Here is a 24,254-nt window from a genome sequence, read left to right as displayed (position 1 = left end):
AGGTGATACACACATACCTTCTTTACAAATAAAATTTTAACTGGCTGAAGAATTATTCTTGAGGGTATAACATCTTGTATACGACAAATCTGACATTGTCAAACACAAGCAATTTTTAAATTTATTATTAGAAATGCTTGGGTTGCATTCTTTTAGGTCTGTTGCTCACTTATGATATTACTTTGGATATGTTTCTAGATTTTCTGGGTGAAAGGGTGAAATATCTTTAAAGCTCTTGCTACATATTGCTTACTGCTCCAGAAAGTTCTACCCGGTTACACTTTCACATGCATGCAACCTTATCAGGCCGAGTGGAAGGCCGAGGAGGGAGGAGCTGCTGGCAAGTCTGGGAGAGCAGAGAGCTTCTTCTCTCACCCCCACCCCCACCCCCTCCCCCGCCTCTCCACTGCAGACGATCCAAGGCCAGGAATTTCTACACAGGCCACATTATAAACATCATATTATCAACATCCCAAGCTCACCTTTTTGAAGCAGATTATCACCTGAGAATTTTATTTTATTATATTAATTTTACTTTTTCAGAATTGTACAGACACTGTGTTGGTGAACTTCTCTGATTCCAAGCAGTCAGGGTGCTCAAAGGGTTGGCATTTTGTGACTTTATGTCTTACCTTCTGCCGTTAGGCCCTTTGCCACTGATTTTTTTTTAAAGTGATATTTACAAAAAGAAAGACGAGAGGTTGAACAGGCTGGAGGTGCACCTTCTTTTAAAAGCTTGCCTAGGGAAGGGCACCTGGCTCCTCCGATGGTTTCCTTTGCTCTGGGCTCTGGGGCCTTGTGTGGGTGGACACCCCCTTTCCCAGTCAATCACGAGCTAGGAAGAAGCAGCTTACCCTGTGACCCCGACACCGCTCCATCCTGGCTCTTGTCCAGTGATCAAGGGGCTCCTGGTTCAAAGAGTGCCCCATTGGGTGCCACGGAGGCCCCCAGGGCCAAGTGCAGCCTAGTCTCCAGATCCCCCACAGCCCCCCGATGGGGAGAGACAGACATGAGCTTCGTGGTCCAGCTCGGAGCAGCCATCAGCTCCAGGGCTGGCTGAGCATGACCTCAGGAGGGGACGAGCAGGAGCCATTTGTTTATTCTTTGAAATTGGCATCAACAACAGTGATGAGTGACGCCCGGAGTGTAAAGTTCATTTTCACCCTGACAGGTGAGGCCTCTGCCCTTTCTCTTGGCACCACAAGTGCTACTCTTTGGGTGAGACAGCAAACTTCACCTTCACAGAGAGCCTAGCCCTCAGCACCTTCTAATAAATACCACTGTGCTTCCTTCCCACCCAACCTTCAGGTCCCGCGGGGACACTATCGTGCCAGCCTTTGGAGCTGCTGTTTTGTACTTAGAGGGGTAGCTCCTTATTCCTTGAAATACCCATTCACTAACTGCATTTCCCCCAACAGTGCAGGCGTTGACAAGCTTGTGAAATGATAGGAATGTAAGGGACTTTGACTTCGTATTTTTAATAATATTTTCCTTGACCAAATTATGAAGGCATACATGTCCGTGTCAGAGAACTTGGAAAACACAGAAAAAACATCAAGACAAATTATGTTCCAAGGAATCATAATCTCACCACACAAGAGTAATCATGTTAACATTTTGGTGAAAGTTCATCATTAAAGAAACTCTTAGGAGAGGCCTGTGTACCCCAGCACGCCCGCTCTGCACACCATCTTGCACCCTGTTTTGAAAAGCTGGATTGCTCCTAAATCATTCCAGGAAAATTATTAGTTTTCTCAAATGTCTCAGGAGGCGAGTCCATTGGCAGGCACTTGTAGTTTCTCACAAGCTTTGAAGTTGGGAAATTTTGGAGCTTTTGAACATCGGGCCAGGAGTGGGTCTGTTTGGGTTCTGGTTCCAGCACTGCCACTTATTGACTGGCCATGGGGTGCCCTCAGGCTAGCCCAGCCAGGCTGCCCTCCTGAAACCCCTCCCAGCTCCAGCATCCACTCTCCCAGTTCCTTAAGCTCTCTGAGCCTCTCTTTGCCGATGAGTCAAATCATTGAAGTGGATAAGCAGGGGTGGATATTTTTTAAATTAAAAATTTTTATTCCAATTTTATTTACCTATTGATATATGTAATTTTTAAAGAGCAGTTTTAGGTTCAGAGAAACATGGAGTGAAAGGTACAGAGAATCCCCATGTATCTCCTCCCGCTCCCACATGCCTAGCCTCTCCCAATGTCCAAGGCCAGTACATTTGTTACAATCAATGAACCCACATTTAAAAAATCTCTTGTCATCCAAAGTCCTTAGTTTACATTAGGGTAACTCTTGGTATTGTACATGAGTTTGGACAAATATATAATGACATATAGTGTCAGACAGAGCAGTTTCACTGACCCCCAAGTCCTCTGTTCTGCACATACATTCTTTCCTCCTCCACCGATCGCTTCTACTGTCTCCATCATGTTTTCTCTTCCAGGAGGTCACATAGGTGGAATCATGACAGTATTTCATTTCGTTTTTTTCCAGATTGGCTTCTTTCACTTAGTAATATGCTTTGAAGATTTCTCCATGTCTTTGGATGGTTTGATAGCTCATTTCTTTTTAGTGCTGGATGAGATTCCAGTGTCTGGATCTACCACTTGCTTATCCATTCACCTACTGCAGGACATGTTGGTTGCTTCCAAGTTTGGGCAATTATAAATAATGATAGCCCTGACCAGTTTGGCTCAGTGCATAGAGCGCCGGCCTGTGGACTGAAAGTCCCAGGTTCGATTTCAGTCAAGGGCATGTACCTTGGTTGTGGGCACATCCCCAGTAGGAGGTGTGCAGGAGGCAGCCGATTGATGTTTTTCTCTCATCGATGTTTCTAACTCTCTACTCTCTCTTCCTCTCTGTAAAAAATCAATAAAATATTTTTTTTAAAAAAATGATGATATAAACATTCATGCGCAGGCTTTAGTATGGACATACATTTTTCAACTCCTTTGGATAAATACCAAGGAGCATGATTGCTGAATTGTATGGGAAGAGTATGTGTAGCTTTGTAAGAATCTACCAAACTGTCTTCCGAAGCGGCTTTACAATATTTCATTTCTGCAAGCAATGAATGAGAGTTCCTGTTTCTCAATAACCGCACTGGCGTTTGGCGTTATCAGTATTCTAGATTCTGGCCATTCTAGTAGGTGTGTTGTGGGATCTCACTGTTGTTCTAATTTGCAGTTTCTAAATGACATATATGTAGGGCATCTGTTCAGGTCTTTTGCCCATTTTTTAATTGAGTTGTTTACTTCCTTATTGTTGACTTTTGAGAGTTCTTTGTGTTTTGCATAAGGATCCTTTATTAAATGTGTTTCTGCAAATATTTTCCCCAGTGGATGGTTTGTCTTCTCCTTTTCTGGAGAACAATGGTTTTTAAAACCTTCTTCTGCTGAAAGCTTGTGTTTTTTGGAGTCACCAAAAAATTGGGACGCGGGGCAGTGGGGGAGAAGCCAAGTGAGCAGGCTCCAGGCACTCCCATTCCTCCTCCCCCTTTTTTCTAAGATGTTTGTATTGATTTTTAGAGAGAGAAGAAGGAAGTGGGAGAGAGAGAAACATTGATATGAGAATGAAACTTTGATTGGCTGCCTCCTATCTGCCTCCTACCGAGATGGAACCCATACTCAGGTCATGTGTCCTGATGAGCAATCGAACTGGCAACCTTTCGGTGCAAGGAATGACACCCAACCAACTGACCCACACCAGCTAGAGCCCATTTCTCCTTCTTTAATCAGAAAAGTTTGACTTTGCCCAGTTTATATGTGAGGGCTGCACATGGAGTTCACTTCCTTTAAAAAAAAATATGTATTTTAATGATTTTTTTTTACAGAGAGGAAGGGAGAGGGATAGAGAGTTAGAAACATCGATGAAAGAGAAACATCAACCAGCTGCCTCCTGCACACCCCCTAATGGGGATGTGCCCAAAACCATGGTACATGCCCTTGACCGGAATCGAACCTGGGACCCTTCAGTCTGCAGGCCGATGCTCTATCCACTGAGCCAAACCGGTTAGGGCTCACTTCATTTTTAAAGGGGTTTGGATTCTCAAAATGGTCTGAAAACCACTGCACTAGATGAATTTAAAGCCCCTTTACAATCCATAGTTCTGGAATTCTGTATCCCTTTTTTGCAATATAATAAAATCTTTCTCTCCTTAAGGAAAAAATGAGATAAACTTGTCACAATCGTGTGACATTTTTCATGCAATTTTCTTCCACTGTAGTGCTTACTTGAAATGATGGAGCTGAAATATCTAAAGAATATATGTATAATCTACATGCCCACTTATCTCTCTGAAATAGTAATTGTTGACACTAATTATATTTTTTCAAAATAACCAGAGAGAGCTATCAGCCATTTCAACTCTACATTTAGGAAAAAGGGAAGAAATATATCTGAAACTTTGTGGCTCTGCAGATAAACATGAAAATCAGAACAAAGATCCTTCATTTATTAGAGACAGGTGCTGAACATGACAGGGGATTTAAGTGGTGCTATTCAATTCAGAAGGATGTGAACATGTGCATGGAGACCAATTATACATTCTTAGATAGTATGGCATTTTTTTCTCTGGGTTTGAGGTTAAATCAGATGAATGTCTAACAGACATTCAAATATAATGTCAATATACATTATATTTACACTAGTACTCTGTACTGACTTGCCAGAGAATAGAAGGATGTCTTTTTAGTTATTTTGTTTACAATTGCCTATTCCACAAAGGATTTGAAATGGCTTACTAAATTTTATGCAATGCAAAGGGAGTGAACTAGTAATTGACAAAATCTGCGAAAAGGGAAAATAATATGCATAAAACAATAAATCCAAGGGTCAGATTAGCACACAGAAGTACATCTGTACAGTTCCTAGGAGTGGGCCACAGATTTGGCTCTAAATTTCCTCTTCTTGGCCAAAGTAAAGAGAAAAACACATTCCGTTATAAAGTTCACAGGCTTGCAATAAAAATAAAATAAACTAGACCAATTGTTTGACACGAAAACTTTCTTAGGGAAATCTCTACAAATTCTATTTCTCACAACTGAGACTTGATAAGGATTGTGCAACTAAAAATTCAAAATGTTTTATTCTAGTGAGAAACGAGAGTGCAGGCCTGGCTGGTGTGGCTCAGTGGTTGAGCATTGACCTATGAACCAGGAGGTCAGGGTTCGATTCCAGGTCAGGGCACATGGCACATGACTGGGTTGCGTGTTCCATCCCCAGTAGGTGGCATGCGGGAGGCAGTCGATCAATGATTTTCTCTCATCATTGATGTTTCTCTCTCTCTCTCCCTCTCCCTTAGTCTCTCTGAAATCAATAAAAACATATTAAAAAGAAAGGCATTAAAGTGCGGATATTTTGGGTAGCCAGTCAGGGGAAGAGCCATATGTTTTGACGATCAGCTAGGCTGTGGTTAGAGCCAAAGGCCTTCTATGAGAATTGTTAACTACTCATGGTATTGGCAGGAGGAGCTCAAGCCCTTACCATTGCATCACCAAGGGTGAAGGTCAAGGGCCGGGCAAAGGCACGATAGGCAAGTAGCATGCATAATGTCGAGCAGGGAGGATCCAAATGTGATTTCACCACACGATGAACCAGATCAGTAGTCTAATCTCCAATCTGCCTGTTCTGGATCATTTTCCTCCCTAAGCATCTGGTGCTGATGTCCAGGTGTTCTGCTCACGGCTGCCGTGTAATCAATCACCACAATACTTACAAAAAGGTTTGGACTCTATTGGTCATGAATTGGGATAAGGAACAGAGGGGATGGCTTGTGTCTTCCCCACAGTGTCTGGGGCCTCAGACAGGGAGACTTATCAATGAGGGATAATTTGATAATCATGAGCTGGAGTCACCTTGAAGCGTCATTATTTACATGCTGGCAATGGATGCTGGCTGTTGGCTGGGACACCAGTTGGGGTGCTCGGGTGTGGCCTATCCATGTGGCCTGGGCTGCCACACAGACTGGCACACTCTCCCTCTTAGAAGGGATGAAGGGCTCCGGAAGCAGGTGCCAGCTGACAAGGCAGAAGCTGCATGACTTTGTGTGGCAGGTCCTTAGAAGCTGAGAAGCATCACTTTTAGCCTATATATATATATATATATATATATATATATATATATATATATATATTATTGATTTCAGAGACGAAGGGAGAGGGAGAGATAGAAACATCAATGATGAGTGAAAATCATTGATCAGCTGCCTCCTGCATGCCCCACATTGGGGACTGAGCCCGCAACCCGGGCATGTGCCCTGACCTGTAATGGAATGACCTCTAGGTTCATAGGTTAACACTCAACCATGGAGTCACATTATCTGGGTCTCTCTCTCTCTCTCTCTCTTGCTCTCTCTCTCTCTCTCTCTTTTAACTACAAATCAGTCACAGATCCACCCACACACCAGGGAGGAGTGTAGATGTAGAGATGCATGTTGGATGGAAAATTTTGTCATCTCAGAAAAATACAACCTGCCCCCAAGTGTAAGAGCTGCTTCCTGCTCTGTGCTGTTGCTCTGTTGTCCTTGAAATGCCAGGCAAGAAAAAGTGAGGTTCAGGGAAGTGAACTCGCCCACGCTGTTTCAGCCTGCCTTTTCTGGAACAAATGTAATCCTTAAGATCTCCTGAGGCCAGGCCAACTCCCTGGGACTAGGAGCTTCACATAAAAACGTGTGAACAGACTCCTCTGTCATAGACAAGCCACACATTTCCCATCGATGTATCTTTAGAATGTCTTCTTTTTGACCTCAGAACCATACTAGTTGGAAAATCAAAACCCTGGCTGATTTTTTAAACTATATTACAGATATAACTAATAAAAGTAAATCTCCTGAGCAAAATATGCATTCATAATGGTTTTATCCTAAAAGGTAAAAGGCTAGGATACTATTTTTTTTACAAAAATTAAAAACTGCAGTTTCATATATAAAAGTGAGCTAGATGGCTGCCACTTAAGTTATTTTTTTAAAGTGCCCATTTCAGTTTCTTCTCAAGTCAGTTGAATTAGTTTGTCAGTCTCACGACCTGAAATCATCACTAAGAGATTTGTCCTTTGAGTCAGTTTGAGTGTATTGATGTACCAAGTATTTATCTCCTGGAACATCCAGCAGATTTCATTAAAAATTATACTAAATTGATAAATGTCACTGAATCATTAGCATATGATTTCATACTCATCTGTGCCAAGAGGGTGCTCATGGGTATATAGTGAAGCCCAACAAACAGGACCACCATGTTCCCGTGTAGGGTTCTGGCAAGAACTCTTACCATCTCTGGGATCCCTCTCCCTCTGAGACCACTTCGAAGGGGACTTGGAAGAGTTTGAGATCTGACAAATACTAGTGGAACAGTAAACAATGTGCAGGATTGGGTTATGGACGAGTTCTTCACTTTCCAGGTAAATAATCACGCATCAGTAGAAGAATGGAAGTTTCCTATCTACGGGTAAATAGCGCTCACAGCGAGACTCATTTTATTTGATTCGTGAAATGAGAAGTCAGTTTCTGCGTAGTATAGAACAATCTCTTTGAAATCCTCTGCATGATGGGAACTGCATCTTTGAGTCATGACTGACTAAACATTCCCACGTCCTGGGCTCTTTGATGGGTTCTTTAATTTATCAGTTGCTATGAAGTATGTTAGTGTTTAGAATAAATGGTTAACATGACAGGGGATGTGAGGTGGTTCTAGAACAGCCGTGGGCAAACTACGGCCCGCGGGCCGGATTTAGCCCATTTGAAATGAATAAAACTATTGAAATAAAAGACCATACCCTTTTATGTAATGATGTTTACTTTGAATTTATATTAGTTCACACAAACACTCCATCCATGCTTTTGTTCCGGCCCTCCGGTCCAGTTTAAGAACCCATTGTGTCCCTCGAGTCAAAAAGTTTGCCCACTCCTGTTCTAGAATCTAGATCAAAATGTGACAATCTTAAAATTTGGGAAGGAAAATAACTTCTAAGTAAACTATGCAACCTAAGGCCTTAGAAATGTGGAAAATTGCAACAAAGGAGGCACACAAACATCCCTGTGACTATCTCTTCTCTTATACAGATTTATTCATTTATTCAATCAACAAATCTTAAAATCTTTCATATTTGGCATTAAAGTAAGACAACTTCAATAAAAGTAAGCTTCAAAATGTATAACAGCTCAAACACATAGAGGTTGATTTCCTGTTCACTTAACAATGCTGGGTGCATGAACAGCTTAGTGTCAGCTCCTCTTCCATGTGGTCATTCAGGGACGCAGGCTGATAAGGGCTCTGGGATCTTCTTGGGTGGCTTTCCAGGTCTTCCATGCTAACCAACCAGCAGGAAGGGGGAGAAAGCATGGAGGACCACACGGATGAGGAAATGCATGTAGAAGACATCCTCAGAGTAGTTTTGCATCATGCTAAGACACTTTTCACAGAAAGACAATACAGTCCGTGTTCTCAAGAGTTTACATTTTAGTGGCCAGATGTAAAGACACCATGGTAGTCATGTGATTCATGATCCTAGATGTGCATCAGACTCCTCAATGGAGAGTTTTTTTTAAAGCACTTAGCCTGCCAGTCAGTAAGTTTGGTTGCCAGTCAGTAGGTTTGGTTAGAATGCCAGAAGAGGATCTGAGAGACAACCACATTTGAGGATCATAAATCTTAGAGAAAAATCTCTTAGATTTGTCAGCAAATAATACTAGCCTAATGAAACTTACATATCCCTTTGAGTATCATGAAATAAATATATAATAGTTTACCTATGCACATAGTTTTTTTTAATCAATATAATTTCATAAATATTGTACAAAAAAGAAATAATATTAATTTAAAATAAAATGTGTATTTCAATGAGATGCCCAGGCTTGACTATGGCAAAAAATAAAACATAAGAAAATAGTAAAATGCTTACATTTCTAGTGAATGTTTGGATATAAGAAGATGACCAGGAGTTTTTCTGTGCAATAAGTATAGGCATATGAGAAAGCCGAGGTAGAGATGGATTACCTGAATAAGAAAACTAAAAACTAACCAAAACTTATTTATATACGACTAGAGGCCTGTTTGCAGGAAGATTCCTGCTAGAATAGGGCTTCGCTCCCGTCTGCAGCTCCTACCCCGCCCTTCTCTGCCACTGTTACCCCACCCTTCTCTGCCACTCCTACCCCCCCCCCATCTCTGCCGCTTCTCTCCCGCTGTCTCCACTACCTTGGCTCCGTTGCTTGGCTTCCTTCTACGGTGTCTTCAGTCTTCGCTCCCAGCCGGTATATGCAAATTAACTGCCATCTTTGTTGGTGGTTAATTTGCATATCACACTGATTAGCCAATGGGAGGCATAGCAAAGGTATGGTCAATTACCATCTTTCTCTATTATTAGATAGGATAAGAAGCGAGAAAGAAATTAGATTGATTCAGTAATGACATGTCAATAAAACCTAGACTGTCAAAGAATAATATAAATAAATAAAAGGATAATTTTGCACATGAGCTGGGCTTTAGTATGTGTATTGTCAAACTAATTCCCTTTGTTGTGATACAGGATGAGGAAGTGCTGAAGTATATAGAAACATAGATTCTATCTTAATAACCCATGACATCCAAGGCAAATATTCATTTTCTGGAACTTATAAAGGGCATATCCTTAAGATAAATATTGGAGAAGTGATGATGGATTAGAAAAAACACACAATGATATAAGAATGATCAAGAAGTGGAAACCTCTGGAGGCAATATCAGCAGAAGGCAGAAAGACAAGAACCCCCAAACAATGTTAATATGTAGTTTTTGCAAAGTGGATTCTTATTATGCTATAAAATTATTTAAAAGCACATGGGAGACAACACAATATTTCATTGATATCTACAATGGGATAATAGTTGATTCTAATTTTGTTTAGAAGAGCCTTACATCTCTTCTATGTATTTGCAGCCGTGCGTGTTGCTTTTGTAGTACAACTGCACTGAAATCACTTCAACTAAGTGCATAGTGGGAATGCTTATGCAATACATTCAATTGGCAGGCCACAGAAAGTTAATAAATTACTGAATTTTGAACAAATGTGTTCCATTTAAGCTTCCCTCTCTATAGCCAACTTGCATGCTGGGTCTTTTGTGTACAGCCTTGTTAAAAGCTTTTCAAAACTTTTCACTACAGATTTTTGCTTGTAGTAGGGTTGACTCGGCATGACATTCAGTAAAAAATCTTTCATTTCACTGGTTGGAACTGTCCTGCACATCGCAGGACCCCAGCACAACCTCTCCCACTAAGTGGCTGTGGCGACCGTGAGCTGTTTGAATCCCTACAGGACCAGTACCGTCCCCAGGAAGAACAGCAGTCATATATGAAGCACAAAACAAACATGCTGCTTATTGAACTGTAACCTCGAAGGCCTTTCTGAGCAAACACCCTATGTGGTTATGGAAGCAATTCGCAGCAGAAAACCTGAGAGGCGGGCCTGCCCATTAATCACTGGGTGAACAGGATGAGAAGTTCCTTTTTACCCCAGCTGAGTGACAGCTTTCTGGCCCAGACCGATGACAGCTGTGGACTTGAGCTTTCTTCGCTATTTTTCCCTGTGAGCCATTTCCTTTTATTTTGGTCAAGCTGCCATGGACTGAAGGACTCCCCTGGTCCGCAGTCACAGTCCTCCTTTTGGGAAGAACCAGTGTGGGCTTCTTGAAGAATTTGTCCTCAAGCATCTGGCTGTCCTCACCTCTCTAGGAGCAGCTCAATGTGCCTCCCAGTGGAGGTCAAGGGCAGGGCCTGCTGGACACCCCTGGCTATCTTATGCTTCCTTCCAGGCACACTAGGTGCATTTGTGCACTGCACTGTTCATGCCTGCATTCCTCCAACTTCTGGAAGACTCTCTTACTTGGAAGAGTGATGAGGGGCAGAGAGGGGGTTCCTGTAGAGTAGAGAGCAAAAGGAAGAAGGAAGAGAGTGTCTAAGTAGAGTGAGAGGAGTCAGTGAGACCAAGAGAGTGAGAAAAATTGAATTGAAATCTCACACATGGGGATGTTTCAGCAGTCTCACTGCCCATTCCTTGCTGCCACCAGACTTCTCCATAGACTCTTCCTACAATTCCCAATACTGGCTGCAAGGTTCAGACTATGTAGTAGCTCAGATCTGCCAATGGCACTTGAAGACTGGACAATGACACACAGATTGTTTTGTTTTTTTTCATCTTTGGGATTTGGAGCAACCTCGAGAGTTGCAAAAGTTTGCCTTGTCACAAGAACGTTTCTGAAGGTCCTCGGGGTCTGACCTTGGCTCTGTGACTCTGGGAACAGTGGCACAGCTGCCCAGGGTGGCAGAGACCAGCTGGGATGTGGAATTGACCACCAGCTCCTTTTTGCTCTTGCCAAAGCACCTGAAGTATTCTGGGAATTTGGGTTTCTGTTCTTTCTTTCAAAGGGCCCTTTAGGGGCAACAGGCAACACACATGGTCCGTGTTTGGCCACAGTAGCCCAAAAAGGATGTGTTGGCTACGGTTGTCAATTATTGGCATTTTGATAGGACTGTATTTCTATTTCTAAGTGTATTTGCTCAGCTAGGAAGCATTTGCTGATGACAAGCTGTATTGGTGCCAAAACTCTACTAGAAAACAGGCTTGTTCTGAGAATGGCTTGCCTCCCAAGAGTCGTTGTTAAGAAAATTCTTTCTCCACAGGCAATATCTGCACTTAAGACATTAACCTTTGGAAGAAAATAAGGCTTGGAACCTTTGTCGTGTAACACAATGTGTGCATACAGTAGGTTCTCCATGACAGCGTGCTGAAGGGAAGGATCTACGTGCTGTTCATGCGTGCACGTTGAGGAAGAGTGGGGACCAACAGCCCCAGAGGACACTTCACACCCTGGAGTCTGAATGCCAAGGCTCCTACCTCCCTTGCAAAGGGCACAGCGTAACGCTGGCTTCAAGACCTCTGAGATTCTAGCACATTCTGCTCTAATCCTGTGTTCATGAGTAGGAAGGCCAAGTACTGTACCTCTCCAGTCAGGGACATCAAAACAGTTTGCTCCTTGAAGAAGAATGGGATTATTGGTGAATAAAGCCAGCATCCTGGGTGGTAATAAAAAAGGGAATTGGTAGAAAATGCATCATCTAAGTTGGATTAACTCAGGTCTGTGGCCTGGGCAAGTTCCCAGGATATCCAGCCACATGTGGGGCCTCTGAGAGGCGCGAGGCTAGAATGTGTGTGATGACCTAGAGTGAGGTGAGAGGCATGGTCATGGGGACTTAGCGGAGGCCACCCCGGACCCCTAAACCAGTGGTGCACACTTTCCCTGCCATCCATTACATCTGGGCCAATCTAAGGCTTCTGGACATCTGCCAGGTTTTTTTTGTGTGTTTTTTTAATGGACACATTCTTTCTCTATCAACAGTCTGCATGGAACGTAAGTGAAGTAATCCAGTAATTTCCTTCCTATCCCACTGCGTGTCTGCTGCTTACTCATTCTGTGTTCTCTTTGCTTTGGATCAAAGTGCCTCTTGGTACCAAAAGCTACATTATTCTATTCATCTGCATGTAAGCCAATATCCTGACCATTCTGATTTTGTTGTTGTTGCATTTGTTTAAAGCTTAGCCATTTTCCATTCTGGGCAGTTACAACTCTGTTTACTATGAGTTCCTCTGTGTAAGTGTTTTTCCCATCCCCAACCCCCAGCTGCCGTGTGAGCCATAACTCATCCCCACATTACCAGTACAAAGTCAGGGGATGATGAATTTGGGAGGCTTAACTTGAAGGCACTAGGGAGGACAGGGAGGGGGGAGAAGAAATCTATTTATGAGAGGCCATGGGACTGAATAGAAATAAGACCAAAAAAAATATTGCATCTACTTCCTGCAAGATGGTATCATTACGAAGAATGGAGCTTATTCTGGAGTATTTACTTGATAGAAAATCTATCCTGTGTTCCCAAGATAAGACTGACCCATCCTGACCGCCTCCCGATCTCATACATCCCATCTCTTTACCAATCTCCTTCTTCTGGTCCTTGGGCTGAGCTCACAACTTAGTTGAATAGTCAGGGTTCTTTCCTTTGCAGGTGACTCACAGTACCTTAAGCACAAAAGGACTTTATGGATTCATGTGTCAGAGAGGATACTATGAAAGCTCCAAGGTCAGATTAAAAAGAAATAGAAGAAGCAGGACTATGTAACTGGAACCAGGATGCCCCCTCCTTCCGCCAACTCCCACCTCTGCATGTTGTTGGAATGTTCTATTCTGCAGACAGGGGCTCCATGTGCTATAGGAAGATGCCACTACATAACAGTCCCATAATCTCGTCCTCCCAGTTCAGCAACCCTAGAGGAAAGAATTTCGGTCTCACAACATCCACATACAATTCTGGAGTTGTATGTGGACGCTGTGAGGCAGGGCTGTGAGTCCAAAAGACTAGAGTGGCCTGATTGGATGAGTCCACGTGTGGCCCAGGGAGGAGGATCTAGTGACAGAAGAAAGGCAAGAGGGGAAAGGAAAACATGCCTGGCAGTGAAAAACAGCATTTGCCACCATCCTCACCATCCATCATAAACCTTTCATCTGAGGATGAAAAGCAGTGGGGCCCTAAACCTGACCTGAAACGTAGCAGCAAGTTAAGTGCTCCCTGGAAATATTACCTGTAAATCACTTAGCAAATCAAGAGGTCACATGTCTCCTGAGCATCTCCATTATAATGAGGAGAAGTGGAGTCAGGTTGTCGGGCTTCATTCACAGCTCTGCTCTGTCCTATTGAGTTATCTTGGTTAGTGCATCTCTCTGCCCTTGGTTTCTTCATTAGAAAAGGGGTGCCCCTCTCACGGGGTCATGGGCAGTATCAATGGCATAGTTTGTGTTGGGGTCAACGCTGTTAGAGATGGGTGGCTAGAGGAACCATCAGGTCCCCAAGGCTAATAGTGCTTCTCCTGGGACTCTCAATGACAAACCTTGGAAACTGGCTCACAGTAGGAATTTTATATAGTTGCTTGGGTCAAATGGGTTCAAACTTCCCCCTTGCTGTGTGAGGGAAAGGTGCTGACTCAGTATTATGTCCCATGCACACCGTCAAGCTCCTGGATTTCATCCTGTATGAGTTTCTCTCTCTCTCACGCTCTCTCTCTCTGTACATTCAGGAGTGTACACATTTCTGTCCAGCACTCTGAAGTCTCTGGAAGAGAAGGACCATATCCACCGTGTCCTGGACAAGATCACGGACACCTTGATCCATCTGATGGCCAAGGCAGGCCTGACTCTGCAGCAGCAGCACCGGCGCCTGGCCCAGCTCCTCCTCATCCTCTCCCACATCAGGCACATGAGGTGAGCCACCCCTGGATCCCCACAGGACAGACATAAAGGAAACAACCCCCCCCCCAACTATACATTACAGATGCCCCAGGAAGGGCTGGGGCCCGGATGTGGACAGCACACTTGGGACAGTTTTGGGCATGTAATACGCATAAACACTTTGGGAGGATAGGAGGAGGCTTCCAACCTGTGTGGGGCACAGGGCAAGTGTAAGAGAAGGCTTCACAGACAGAGTGATGTTTACATTCAATCTGAAGCCTGTGCAAGGTCTTACAAGGGGGAGAGTGTGCAGTGTACATGTTGGGGGAAGAGGGCAATTGTGGTCATTCACGTTGTCCCACCTAATCAAGGGAAGTCTTTGAGGGCACCCATCCTCTGAAGGCACTGGGCATGTCCACTGTGGTTCCTGCATCACACTCTCCGTACTTCACTTAGAAATCCTGAACAAGAGACTCTGTGCCCAGTTGCCTCGTGGAGGGTCAATGTTGACACCTCCATCCCTCTCAAATCTTTTCTTGTCACCTCCACTGCCATCACCCTAGTCCAAGTCACCATCATTTCCTTCTGAGTTTCTGCACCAGCCACCTAACCCTTCTCCCTGCCTCCAATCTTGATCTGTTCAAATTCATTCTCCATGATGAAGAGTGACCATCCTAATAGCAAATCTGATCATGTCGTTTCCTTACTTAAAACCATGAAATGGCTTCCCATTGCTTTCAGATAAAAGTAGAAATCTCTTTAGTTTGCGTATGTTACTTTTTTATGCTCTAGTCCCTACTTCACTTTGTAGGGCTTCCTCATAGTCTGCGTTGTAGCCATAAACAGCTGTTCTATGAGTCATGGGGGAGTCTACTTCAGGCTGCATGTTGGCTGGGCAGCTCTGTTTATCTCTGCTGGGCTCCCTCACGCATCTGTGAGTCAGCTGATGGAGGCTGGGCACAGCTGGGAGATGGCTTCAGGCTGAAGGCCTGCAGGTTGGCCAGGTGCCTCTGTTCCTTAGTCTCCTGTTCCCACAGGTTAGCTGGACATATTATTTTCTTAGAAATGGCAGAGGCGTAAGAAAGCCAGTCAGGTTGGACAAGTGCATGTTAGTCTTTTAATTAAGTCACACCTACTAACATTCTATTGGCCAAGCAAGTCACATGAGGAAGCCCAAAGTCAAGATCATGGACACATGGTGCAGGGAGTGCATATTTCTGAAGAGAATGCTAACTCTCTTAGATATCTATTAGATATCACTCCTTGTAGGAAGCATCTCCTGACCCTTAAGGTCTAGGTGGGACTTAATCTGTTCTTCCTGGTTGTCATTGGCCATTGTATTATCTTTCTTCCCCATTAGACTGCAATGTTGTGAGGTAGCTATCACTATCCCTCTTGTGTACCCTGTGTATCCAATACCACCTAGCATAGGGCTTGGCCCGTTGTAACTATGCAATAAATATTTCCTACTAGAGCTAAGGAAGGATCTTACCTGAGAAAAAAGGGCCTCTCAGTTACACAGCGTGAAAGTGGCCTCATTTCCATTCTACATAGGCATGTAAATTGGCTGGTCAGAGGCTTAGTGGATACTGTTCTCATGGAAAAACAAACAAACAAACAAACAACAAAAACCTCGCCCTGCAGGGAAGAGATGAAGAAAGTGGTGGATTTTTCACTCCACAGAAATGAAGTGAAGTGATGACAGGAGGGGGACAGGTAGCCATGTGTGACCTTGGGCTCACAGCAGAACCTCAGGAATGAGAAAGAGATTTCTTTTTTTAGTGGCTATGAGGGAAGGGCTGAGTGCCTGAAAAGGGACAGGTTAAATTTTAAGGGGCTTTTGCACCTTGAGACTGCATCAAATGACAAGAAGTTTGTCCATTGAAGTCCCAGGCGCCACTTCCCTGGAGACAACTTTGCAAAGTGTTAGCTTCTTGAGAAAATAAATACATCTTTCCTTTTTTGTATCCTACACAGTGCCTTATATGAAGTCTTATACGTCGTATATGCTCACAGCATTATTACTAAGTGAATAAATAAAAGAAAAAGTTACTTGCGTATTTCCCCTACCCTGTGAATTTGAAATTTCCAAATAATAGCTTCCACTTGACAAAGTTTGCAAGACAGCGATTGCAGTCCCTGTTTTCAGGAATTTCCCCCAAATCCCTGTGTCACAGGTGAAGGACTCACCTTGGTCAGGTAGAGTAGGTGACTGCATTTGGAATCCACATTTCCAAACCTTTGCCATCTGTTTTCTTGGATGAATATTACAAAGAGGGGAGGGGGGAATGTGCCAGAATAACATAATCTTCTACTAAATTTCTTACCTTCTCCTTGAAGAAATGTATTAGTTTTCAGTCTGAGCTAGGAATTTCAAACGTGTTGTAGCAACCATGTGGCATAGATGAAGATTTTTATTTGTTGGTAGGAATTGCTGAATTTTCAAATCTATTGATAGCTTTTCAGCATTAGCAAACCTAATTAGTTAATACTAGATACACCTGCACTAAATGTGCTGCCTTGGCTGGTGTGGATGAGGGAACAGAAGCAAGAGCTCTCCAGAGCTTTTTGAATTATGTGAAACGTGGAGAGAAGTTGCTATTCTGCTGAAAGCTTTGAGCATTCTCTCTCTCTCTCTCTCTCTCTCTCTCTCTCTCTCTCTCTCTCTCTCTCTCTCTCTCTCTCTCTCTCACACACACACACACACACTAATACTTTGGTTCCCCGTTACAATCTATTCAAATCTCAGAACTCTGTTTTGTTAAGCTTGGGCCCAGCCATATATTTTTACTCAGAGAATTTGACACCAGATTTCATCTCATTGTAAATGTGATTCATTAGGTTGCACGAGCCGGGGGACATTTCACTTTAAGGGCATTTTAAATGAAAACAAACAGCAACAACAACAAAACAAGCAGATGCCTCTTAAACCCATGATTTCAGTGGTTGTGTTTTAAGGCCCGAATAGCTTGGATGCTGTGTTTTCATGGCAGGGCAGGTCTCCAACTGGTGCTGACCTTTCCCCTACTAAAAGTGCAAATATATTCTAGAACATTCTCTAGGTCCTGTCTACTCATGCTGTGTTTTTAAAATTTCAAAATAGATAATAGCTGTTCTATTTCTTTCCTGGTAGCGTGGTGGAGACAGAGCAGAGTGGGGCTGGTGGAGGAGGACAGAGGAGAGCGTGGTAAAGGAGAAATGCTAGGTACCTGCATTTCCCTACGTCCATCAACTCCCTAGTTTCCGGACATTTACCACGTTCTCGGCACAGTTGTAGGCCTATAGGATGGGCAAATTGCTGCCCCTCCTGGAACTTGCGGTGTGTATGTTGATGAGTGTGTGTGTTTGGGGAGTCAAGGATAAATATAAATACAGACATACGTGAAAAGAAGAATTTCAGGTGGGAACATAGAGTAACGTCACAGGGGGTGGCTGGGGCTGCAGGGGCCGAGGCCGTGGCCTTTCTGAGGAGGTGGATTGGAAGGTCGGGGCCGTGCACTTGGGGCAGCAGGACAGCAGATGCAGGCACCCTGAGTCTGGAAGGAAAAGCGCTCAGTTTCTTCAGCAGCCAGCACGAACCCAGGGTGGGGAGAGAGGCGGGAGGAGCGCTGAGAGGTGGGGGCAGCCACTTCAGTTATGCCTTGTAGAGCATGGAACTACATGCAGATGTTATTCTGAGTTAAGTGGAAAGCCCTTTGAAAGTTTGAAGCAAGAGACCTTCTTGAACTGTCTCCCACATTTTACAAAAGTCCCTCCGGCTGGGCTGTATATCCCTCTCATCGGTTCTCTGTTGAGATGTATTGTGGCCAGTGATGGCGAACCTATGACGCGCGTGTCACAGGTGACACACGAACTCATTTTTTTGGTTGTTTTTTCTTTGTTAAATGGCATTTAAATATATAAAATAAATATCAAAAACATAAGTCTTTGTTTTACTATGGTTGCAAATATCAAAAAATTTCTATATGTGACATGGCACCAGAGTAAAGTTAGGGTTTTTCAAAATGCTGACATGCTGAGCTCAAAAGGTTCGCCATCCCTGGAATAGACCCACATTCAAGTCCGCGGTAGGAGGCCGCCTGCACAGCAAACCCCCAAAATGGCTCTTTAAACAGGAAGAGCGATGGGCACGTGAGTTCGGAGTGTTCACTGTTGCTGTCTGGGAGTGTCAGGGCCTGGGGTTTGCGATGGTCTGACGCATCCTCTCTCTGTGTCTGCCCCCCACCCCCCACCTGCAGTAACAAAGGCATGGAGCATCTGTACAACATGAAGTGCAAGAACGTGGTGCCCCTGTACGACCTGCTGCTGGAGATGCTGGATGCCCACCGCCTGCACGCCCCGGCCAGCCGCGGGGCCGCCCCCATGGAGGAGCCGCACCAGGGCCAGATGGCCACCACGGGCCCAACTTTACCACATTCCCTGCCAACGTATTACATCAGTGGGGAGGCAGAGGGTTTCCCCAACACGGTCTGAGGGCTCCCCACCCCCCGAGTGTCTGAGAATCCCCGCAGCGTTCTCCCCACGTCCTACACCACCATAGCAAAACCCTGCTCCTGAACACACTCCGGCTTGCACCCACCACCATGGCTTCCTACCCTGAGTGGCCTTTCGTCTGCTTGCTCAGTCCTTTGTGGCACGCCTTCTTTCGGGAACAGCCAGAGGGATTCCAGGGCTAACTTCTTGGTGAGAGCTGTCCTTCTCCCTTCGCTACGTTGCTAAGCATGAGGATTCCTGGAGCCGGTCGTGACTGAACTCGGCCTCCGAGCTGGGGCTCCGATGAGTGTGCACTGAAGCTACTTACCAAGAGCCAGGCCCGGGGAGTGGACGCTGCGCCTCTGCGAAGCACTTTTTAATGAATCTAAGCCACAGGGAAGCACTGAAAGTGGCTCCTTTAACTGCCGACTTGGAGAAAGCTAGATAGAGGGTTTCTTTAGCATCCTCTTGTATTCCTATAGTCATGTACCTTTTGATTAAAGTAACACCTTCAAGCTTCTGCTCTGTTGCTTGGCTGTAGCTGCCGGTTCGGTGATTGTCTGTTCGCTTCCCCTATAGGAATACAAGATGCACGCAGGGAAGGGAGGCCCCCTCGTTGCCAGCGTCACACACTGACCTTCCGGTTGGCCGCGCTCTCCCATTGGCTTCCGAGAGCACCCCGGTCCGGTGAAGCCTGGCTTCCCCTGGGCCTGCGGGAAACAGCAAGCTGATCCCAGTTAAGTCACCTCCAGGGCCGCCGGTGAGGGGCACATTCTGGGTTTTTCCTCTTTGTTTTATAAAAGACAGCCCTCTCCCCGCAGGGCTCGCGGACCTGCTGTGCTGTGACCCCACACTTACCGCAAGGTCACTCTCCTGGGCTCTTCCTGGCACGTAATTTACTTGGAAGGTGGAACTAGTCATGCGTAGTGCCCTAGCCAATGACCAAAATCACTTGAAAGGGGTGGGCACCCAGGTGACACTGTGAGCCCCGGGGCACTGGGCTACATGAGGACATGTGCACAAGTGTGGGCGCCAGGGCACAGCGAGGAGAGCAGGGTGGACACTGGGTTGACACTGTGAGGCTGAGTGGCCTTGCCACACTGCGCTGTGGCTGCCCTGGGACTCGGGGGCTGGCCTCCTTGTCCTTACTTCCCGCAGGGCCCTGATTGGAAGCAGCAGCAGGGGCAGCTGCATCCCAATAGTTGGCCCAGCACATTCTGCAGCCGCGGTGGGTGTGAGGGGGGGGGTGGGCGAGGAGAGGAGCACCCCCTATCCAGGCGCCTGGGCTTGCTCAGACTACACGTGCCCTTGGTGACTGAGAGATCATCCAAACAGAAGGGCCTGGGAAGGGGGAACTGCCCCGAGAGCTCATTTCATTAAACTCCACAAGCCAGGAGAGTGAGATGAGAATTGAGCCCCAGGAACCCATTGACCTAGAGACGAAAAAAGAAAGTCTCACCCCAGCCAAGGGCAGCCTTCCCCAGGACCCTTGCTTGCAGAGAGCAATTATGGGTTTCCTCTTCTCAGCTGAAAAGCAAGTTTGGTTTCTGCCGGTGACCTCCCTGTCTGTCATTAGAATCCCACGGGAGGCGATGTGTCGGCCAATGACCCAGCCAAGCTCCCAGGGCTCTCCGGGGATGCCTGTTTCACAGAGTGGATTTCACTCCTTTCTAATGGCCCAGCCAGTGGTCGCCAAAGGACTGGGACCCAGGGAGGGACCGAAAAAAAAAGATTTTTCCATACATGTGCATCTAAATTTGGGGGCAGTTTTATGTGTCATCATTAAGAATATGTTTAGTACATAATTCCTTTGTTGTTTTGTTTAATAAGCACCTTATATAGTATAATATATATATTTTTGAAATTGCAATGCTTGTTTATCAGACAACTGAATGTAGTACTTCTGTTCTGGATTTGATTTGACTGGGTTAACATGCAAAACCAACAAACATATTCAGTTTTTCTGTAAGTAGTCATTGATGCCTAAGGCCTAGTGATTATTCATTTAAATGAAGATCACATTTCATATCAACTTCTGTATCCACAGTAGACAAAACAGCACTAATCCAGATGCCTATTGTTGGATATTGAATGATAGACAATCTTATGTAGCAGAGATTATGCCTGAAAAGGAAAATTTATTCAGGGCAGCTAATTTTGCTTTACCAAACTATTAGTAGTAATATTTTTGGACTGTAGCTAATGGGTCAGTGGGTTCTTTTTAATGTTTATACTTAGATTTTCTTTTAAAAAAATAAAAACAAACAAAAAAATTAGGACTATAGATGATATAATACCAGCTAAATCCAAACAATACTACAGTGGAGGGTTTTACATTATTCATCAAATGTCGTTTGTAATCATGTTAAGGTACTACTACATTTGAAATGGGCAGAGAATACCAGATGGCTGGAATGTTAGCCCAGGAGTCTCAAATAATTTTAGAAATCTCTTTTTATTCTCATTTTAAGTGCCACTAATGGGCAGCTGACGCTTTGCGGCGAATGTTGCTGTTGGGTGCAGGGAACATGCTGTGTTACCCCCTCACCACGAGGCAGTTTAGAGTTTAAAAGACATGATTGGCCTGGGCCAGGGGTACTGTGGGCAAGTGGGTTCAGGAATTTGGAGAATGGGAAATACAGTAATAAGAAGCTGGAAAGCATGGTGAGTCAGGTCAATACTGCTGTCTGGGGTATGCACCAGGGTTCAGACTTCTGCCCTAGAAACCACAAATAACTAGCTCTATCTGACAGCCATTGCTAAAACGACAGCTCATGTCCCAGGGAAGAGCAGGCGACACCCACAGCACAGCCCGAGGCACGGACAGCGGCCTGTGTTTCTTTTGGCCACTGCCGAGCTCTCGGCTTGCGGTCCCGATTCTGTAACGCCTCACGCACAATCAGAGAGGCTAGTTCATCCAAAGAGACGATCCCATGTGGGTTGCAAAATCCCTAAGGAAGTGTAATCTGTGAGTAGATTTCCCTGTTGACGCCATATGTTTAACCACGCCAATATCCCATGCCTTTGGGGGGCTGAGCAGATAAGGGACTTGCTGAGAATTTGCTTTCAGTCGCGTCCACGTGTTCTCATCTGACACATTGAAATGGCCATTGACGTAGACTATTGGTTTAGAGCACCCCTACATGGAACCCATTCCAAATCTTGTCCTATTTCAAATCTCACGCCAACTCTTGAGACGGACCACGTACCCTGGGCATGATCACTTGGGATCATCGTCATGTCTAACATTCAAGGCAAATCTGCTTTGGGAAACTGGTTAGTAAAGGCAGAGAGAGTCATGCACTAGGTTAGGAAGGCAAGCGTTGGGCAGCTGACCAGATCACACTGCCCACTTCCTTAGGTGAACTCCCCGAAAACATACCACCCTCGGCTGCAGCAAATGAATTCTACTGTGGCTCCAAACACCCATCCTCTCATTAGTCTGACGACTCTGTTTCTGACTGCATTTCTTTTCCCTTTGGATTAAAGCGAGAGTGGCCTCTTTCTAAGTCATTTTCAATTGTTTTCTAAGTAACTGCTGCCTCTATTATGGCACTTCAATTTTTGCACTGTCTTTTAGATATTCAAGAAAAATTTCTATTCTTTTTTTTTTTCCATCCAAATGTGCCTGAACTTTTAATATGTGTAAATGCTGCCATGTTCCAAACCCATGTTGAGTGTGTTTCCACAGAGCCGTGTACCCTGGAGACAGCACGAAGCCCCATGAGCAGGTGCCTGAGACACGGACCCCTTTGCATTCACAGAGAGGTCATTGGTTACAGAGACTTGAACTCATACATGACATTATGCCAGTTTATGTTCTCTCATGACTTACAAACAATGCTTTTTTGTGCACTACATACTCTTCAGTGTAGAGCTCTTGTCTTATGGGGAAAGGCTCAAATGCCAAATTGTTTTGGATGGATTAATACGCCCTTATGCCGATGCATTCTATTACTGATGTGATTCTGTTTCGTTTGCAGCTTTGCTTTGTTTAATGAAACACACTTGTAAACCTCTTTTGCACTTTTAAAAAGAAAAGAATCCATGGGATGCTCAAGCACCTGTAAACAATTTTCTCAACCTATTTGATGTTCAAATAAAAAACTAGACAAAAGACAACAGGTTTTTGTTTTTTTCTAAGCTCTGCTTCTTGCCAGTGCTTCACCACTGACCGCCTGAGACCACACTGATGAAATGCGTCTATTGAGCACATGGATCCTGACCATCAGTCAGAAGCCAGGCTCCCTGTCCACATCTGTGACCCCTTCTTCTTCCAGGCATGGGAGGAAGTGTGTGGACACTGGAGTCAGGCACACCTGGCCTCGAGACCACAAACAGGTTTTAGGATAGACTAGAGGCCTGGTGCATGAAATTCGTGCACAGGGGTGAAGGGGAGGGGTGTCCTTCAGCTGACCTGCTCCCTCTCACAGTCCGGGACTCCTTGGGTAGGGTCCCTAGGCCTAACCGGTAATCAGGGCCTATTGGGGCTTTTCCTTCCCCCAGCTGCTGGCAGCAGGCCCCGCCCCCGCTGCTGCCACTGCTTACTATCTGTGTGGCGCTGCCCCCCCCCCCCAACCATCAGTCGCCTCCCTCTGCGGGCAATAGGCATGGGGTGTGATTGCTTGGCTGGCCTAAGCTTCCCTCTGCAGGGCGATCACTGGCTGGCCCCACATACCCTCCACAGAGTCACTGGCCAGTGGCCTGGGCCTCCCTCTGTGGGGCGATCGATCATGGAGCCACCCCCCACCCCAATTGCCCTGCAGAGGGTGGCCTGGGCCTCATCTCTGTAGGCGATCATGGGGCAATGGCGGGGCCTCCCAACCAATCGCATCTCACCTGCCTTGGATGGCGTGGCGCCAGTGTGTGTCATAGTGTGGTCGTCCGGAAGGTCATCCGGACAGTCGTCTGGACAGTCATTCTGCTGTTTGGTCGTTTGGTCGATTTGTATATTATGCTTTTATTATTATGATAGATTTTCCACTTCCTTGTCAACAAAATGATGATCATAACACCTAATTCATAGGTTGGATATGAGCATTCTATGAGGTGCTCACTAAAACTGGAGTTGTTTTCTAATGCCTTACCTCGACCCCTTTCCAGTGAGCATGAAGAAGGAAGCTTGAGGATAAATTTGTTATGAATGAACGAGTGAACGGATGAATGAATGACCCAAAACTTACATAATTCACTCCAAAACCTCTCCACCCATCCCAGAAGCAAAGCAGGAATGACCGGTGCATCCCCCAGGTTTCCATTTCATGACTCCTTGCCTTTGCACAGCTGCCTGCACATTCCCTTCTACCCATTCTCTCTGTGATTTGCCTCATGGATTTGGAGGGAAAACAGTCTGACTCATTGAGAGGCAACATAATACACACACAGGCTCTGCTGCTACATGCTCGGGGTGGAGCCTCACTGCCATTTATTGTGTAACCTTGGGCAAAGTAATTTCCCCTGCCTTGCTCTCTTCACCTATGGAGAGAATGTTGCCACCTGCCTCGAAGGGCTGCTGTGGAGACGATGTGAGTTAA

At 45.1% G+C, this 24,254-nt stretch overlaps 1 protein-coding gene across 5 annotated transcripts in view; it reads left to right on the top strand.

Annotated features, from left to right (window-relative positions):
• The window catches only part of ESR1 (estrogen receptor 1), a 332,293-nt gene extending 309,459 nt beyond the window's left edge, over positions 1-22,834 (top strand). For all 5 annotated transcript variants that reach the window (XM_059700044.1, XM_059700045.1, XM_059700046.1 and 2 more), the window contains 2 exons: positions 14,097-14,280; positions 18,486-22,834. In XM_059700044.1, the coding sequence (XP_059556027.1) occupies positions 14,097-14,280; positions 18,486-18,720 (419 nt within the window). In that variant the 3' untranslated portion in view covers positions 18,721-22,834. The remainder of the gene's footprint in view (positions 1-14,096; positions 14,281-18,485) is intronic.
• The last annotated feature ends 1,420 nt before the right edge of the window (positions 22,835-24,254 follow it).

Source organism: Myotis daubentonii, chromosome 6, assembly GCF_963259705.1.
Source record: "Myotis daubentonii chromosome 6, mMyoDau2.1, whole genome shotgun sequence".
Classification (NCBI taxonomy): domain Eukaryota; kingdom Metazoa; phylum Chordata; class Mammalia; order Chiroptera; family Vespertilionidae; genus Myotis; species Myotis daubentonii.
Note: the sequence above shows the minus strand (reverse complement) of the source record. Positions and strands in the feature narration are given on the sequence as shown.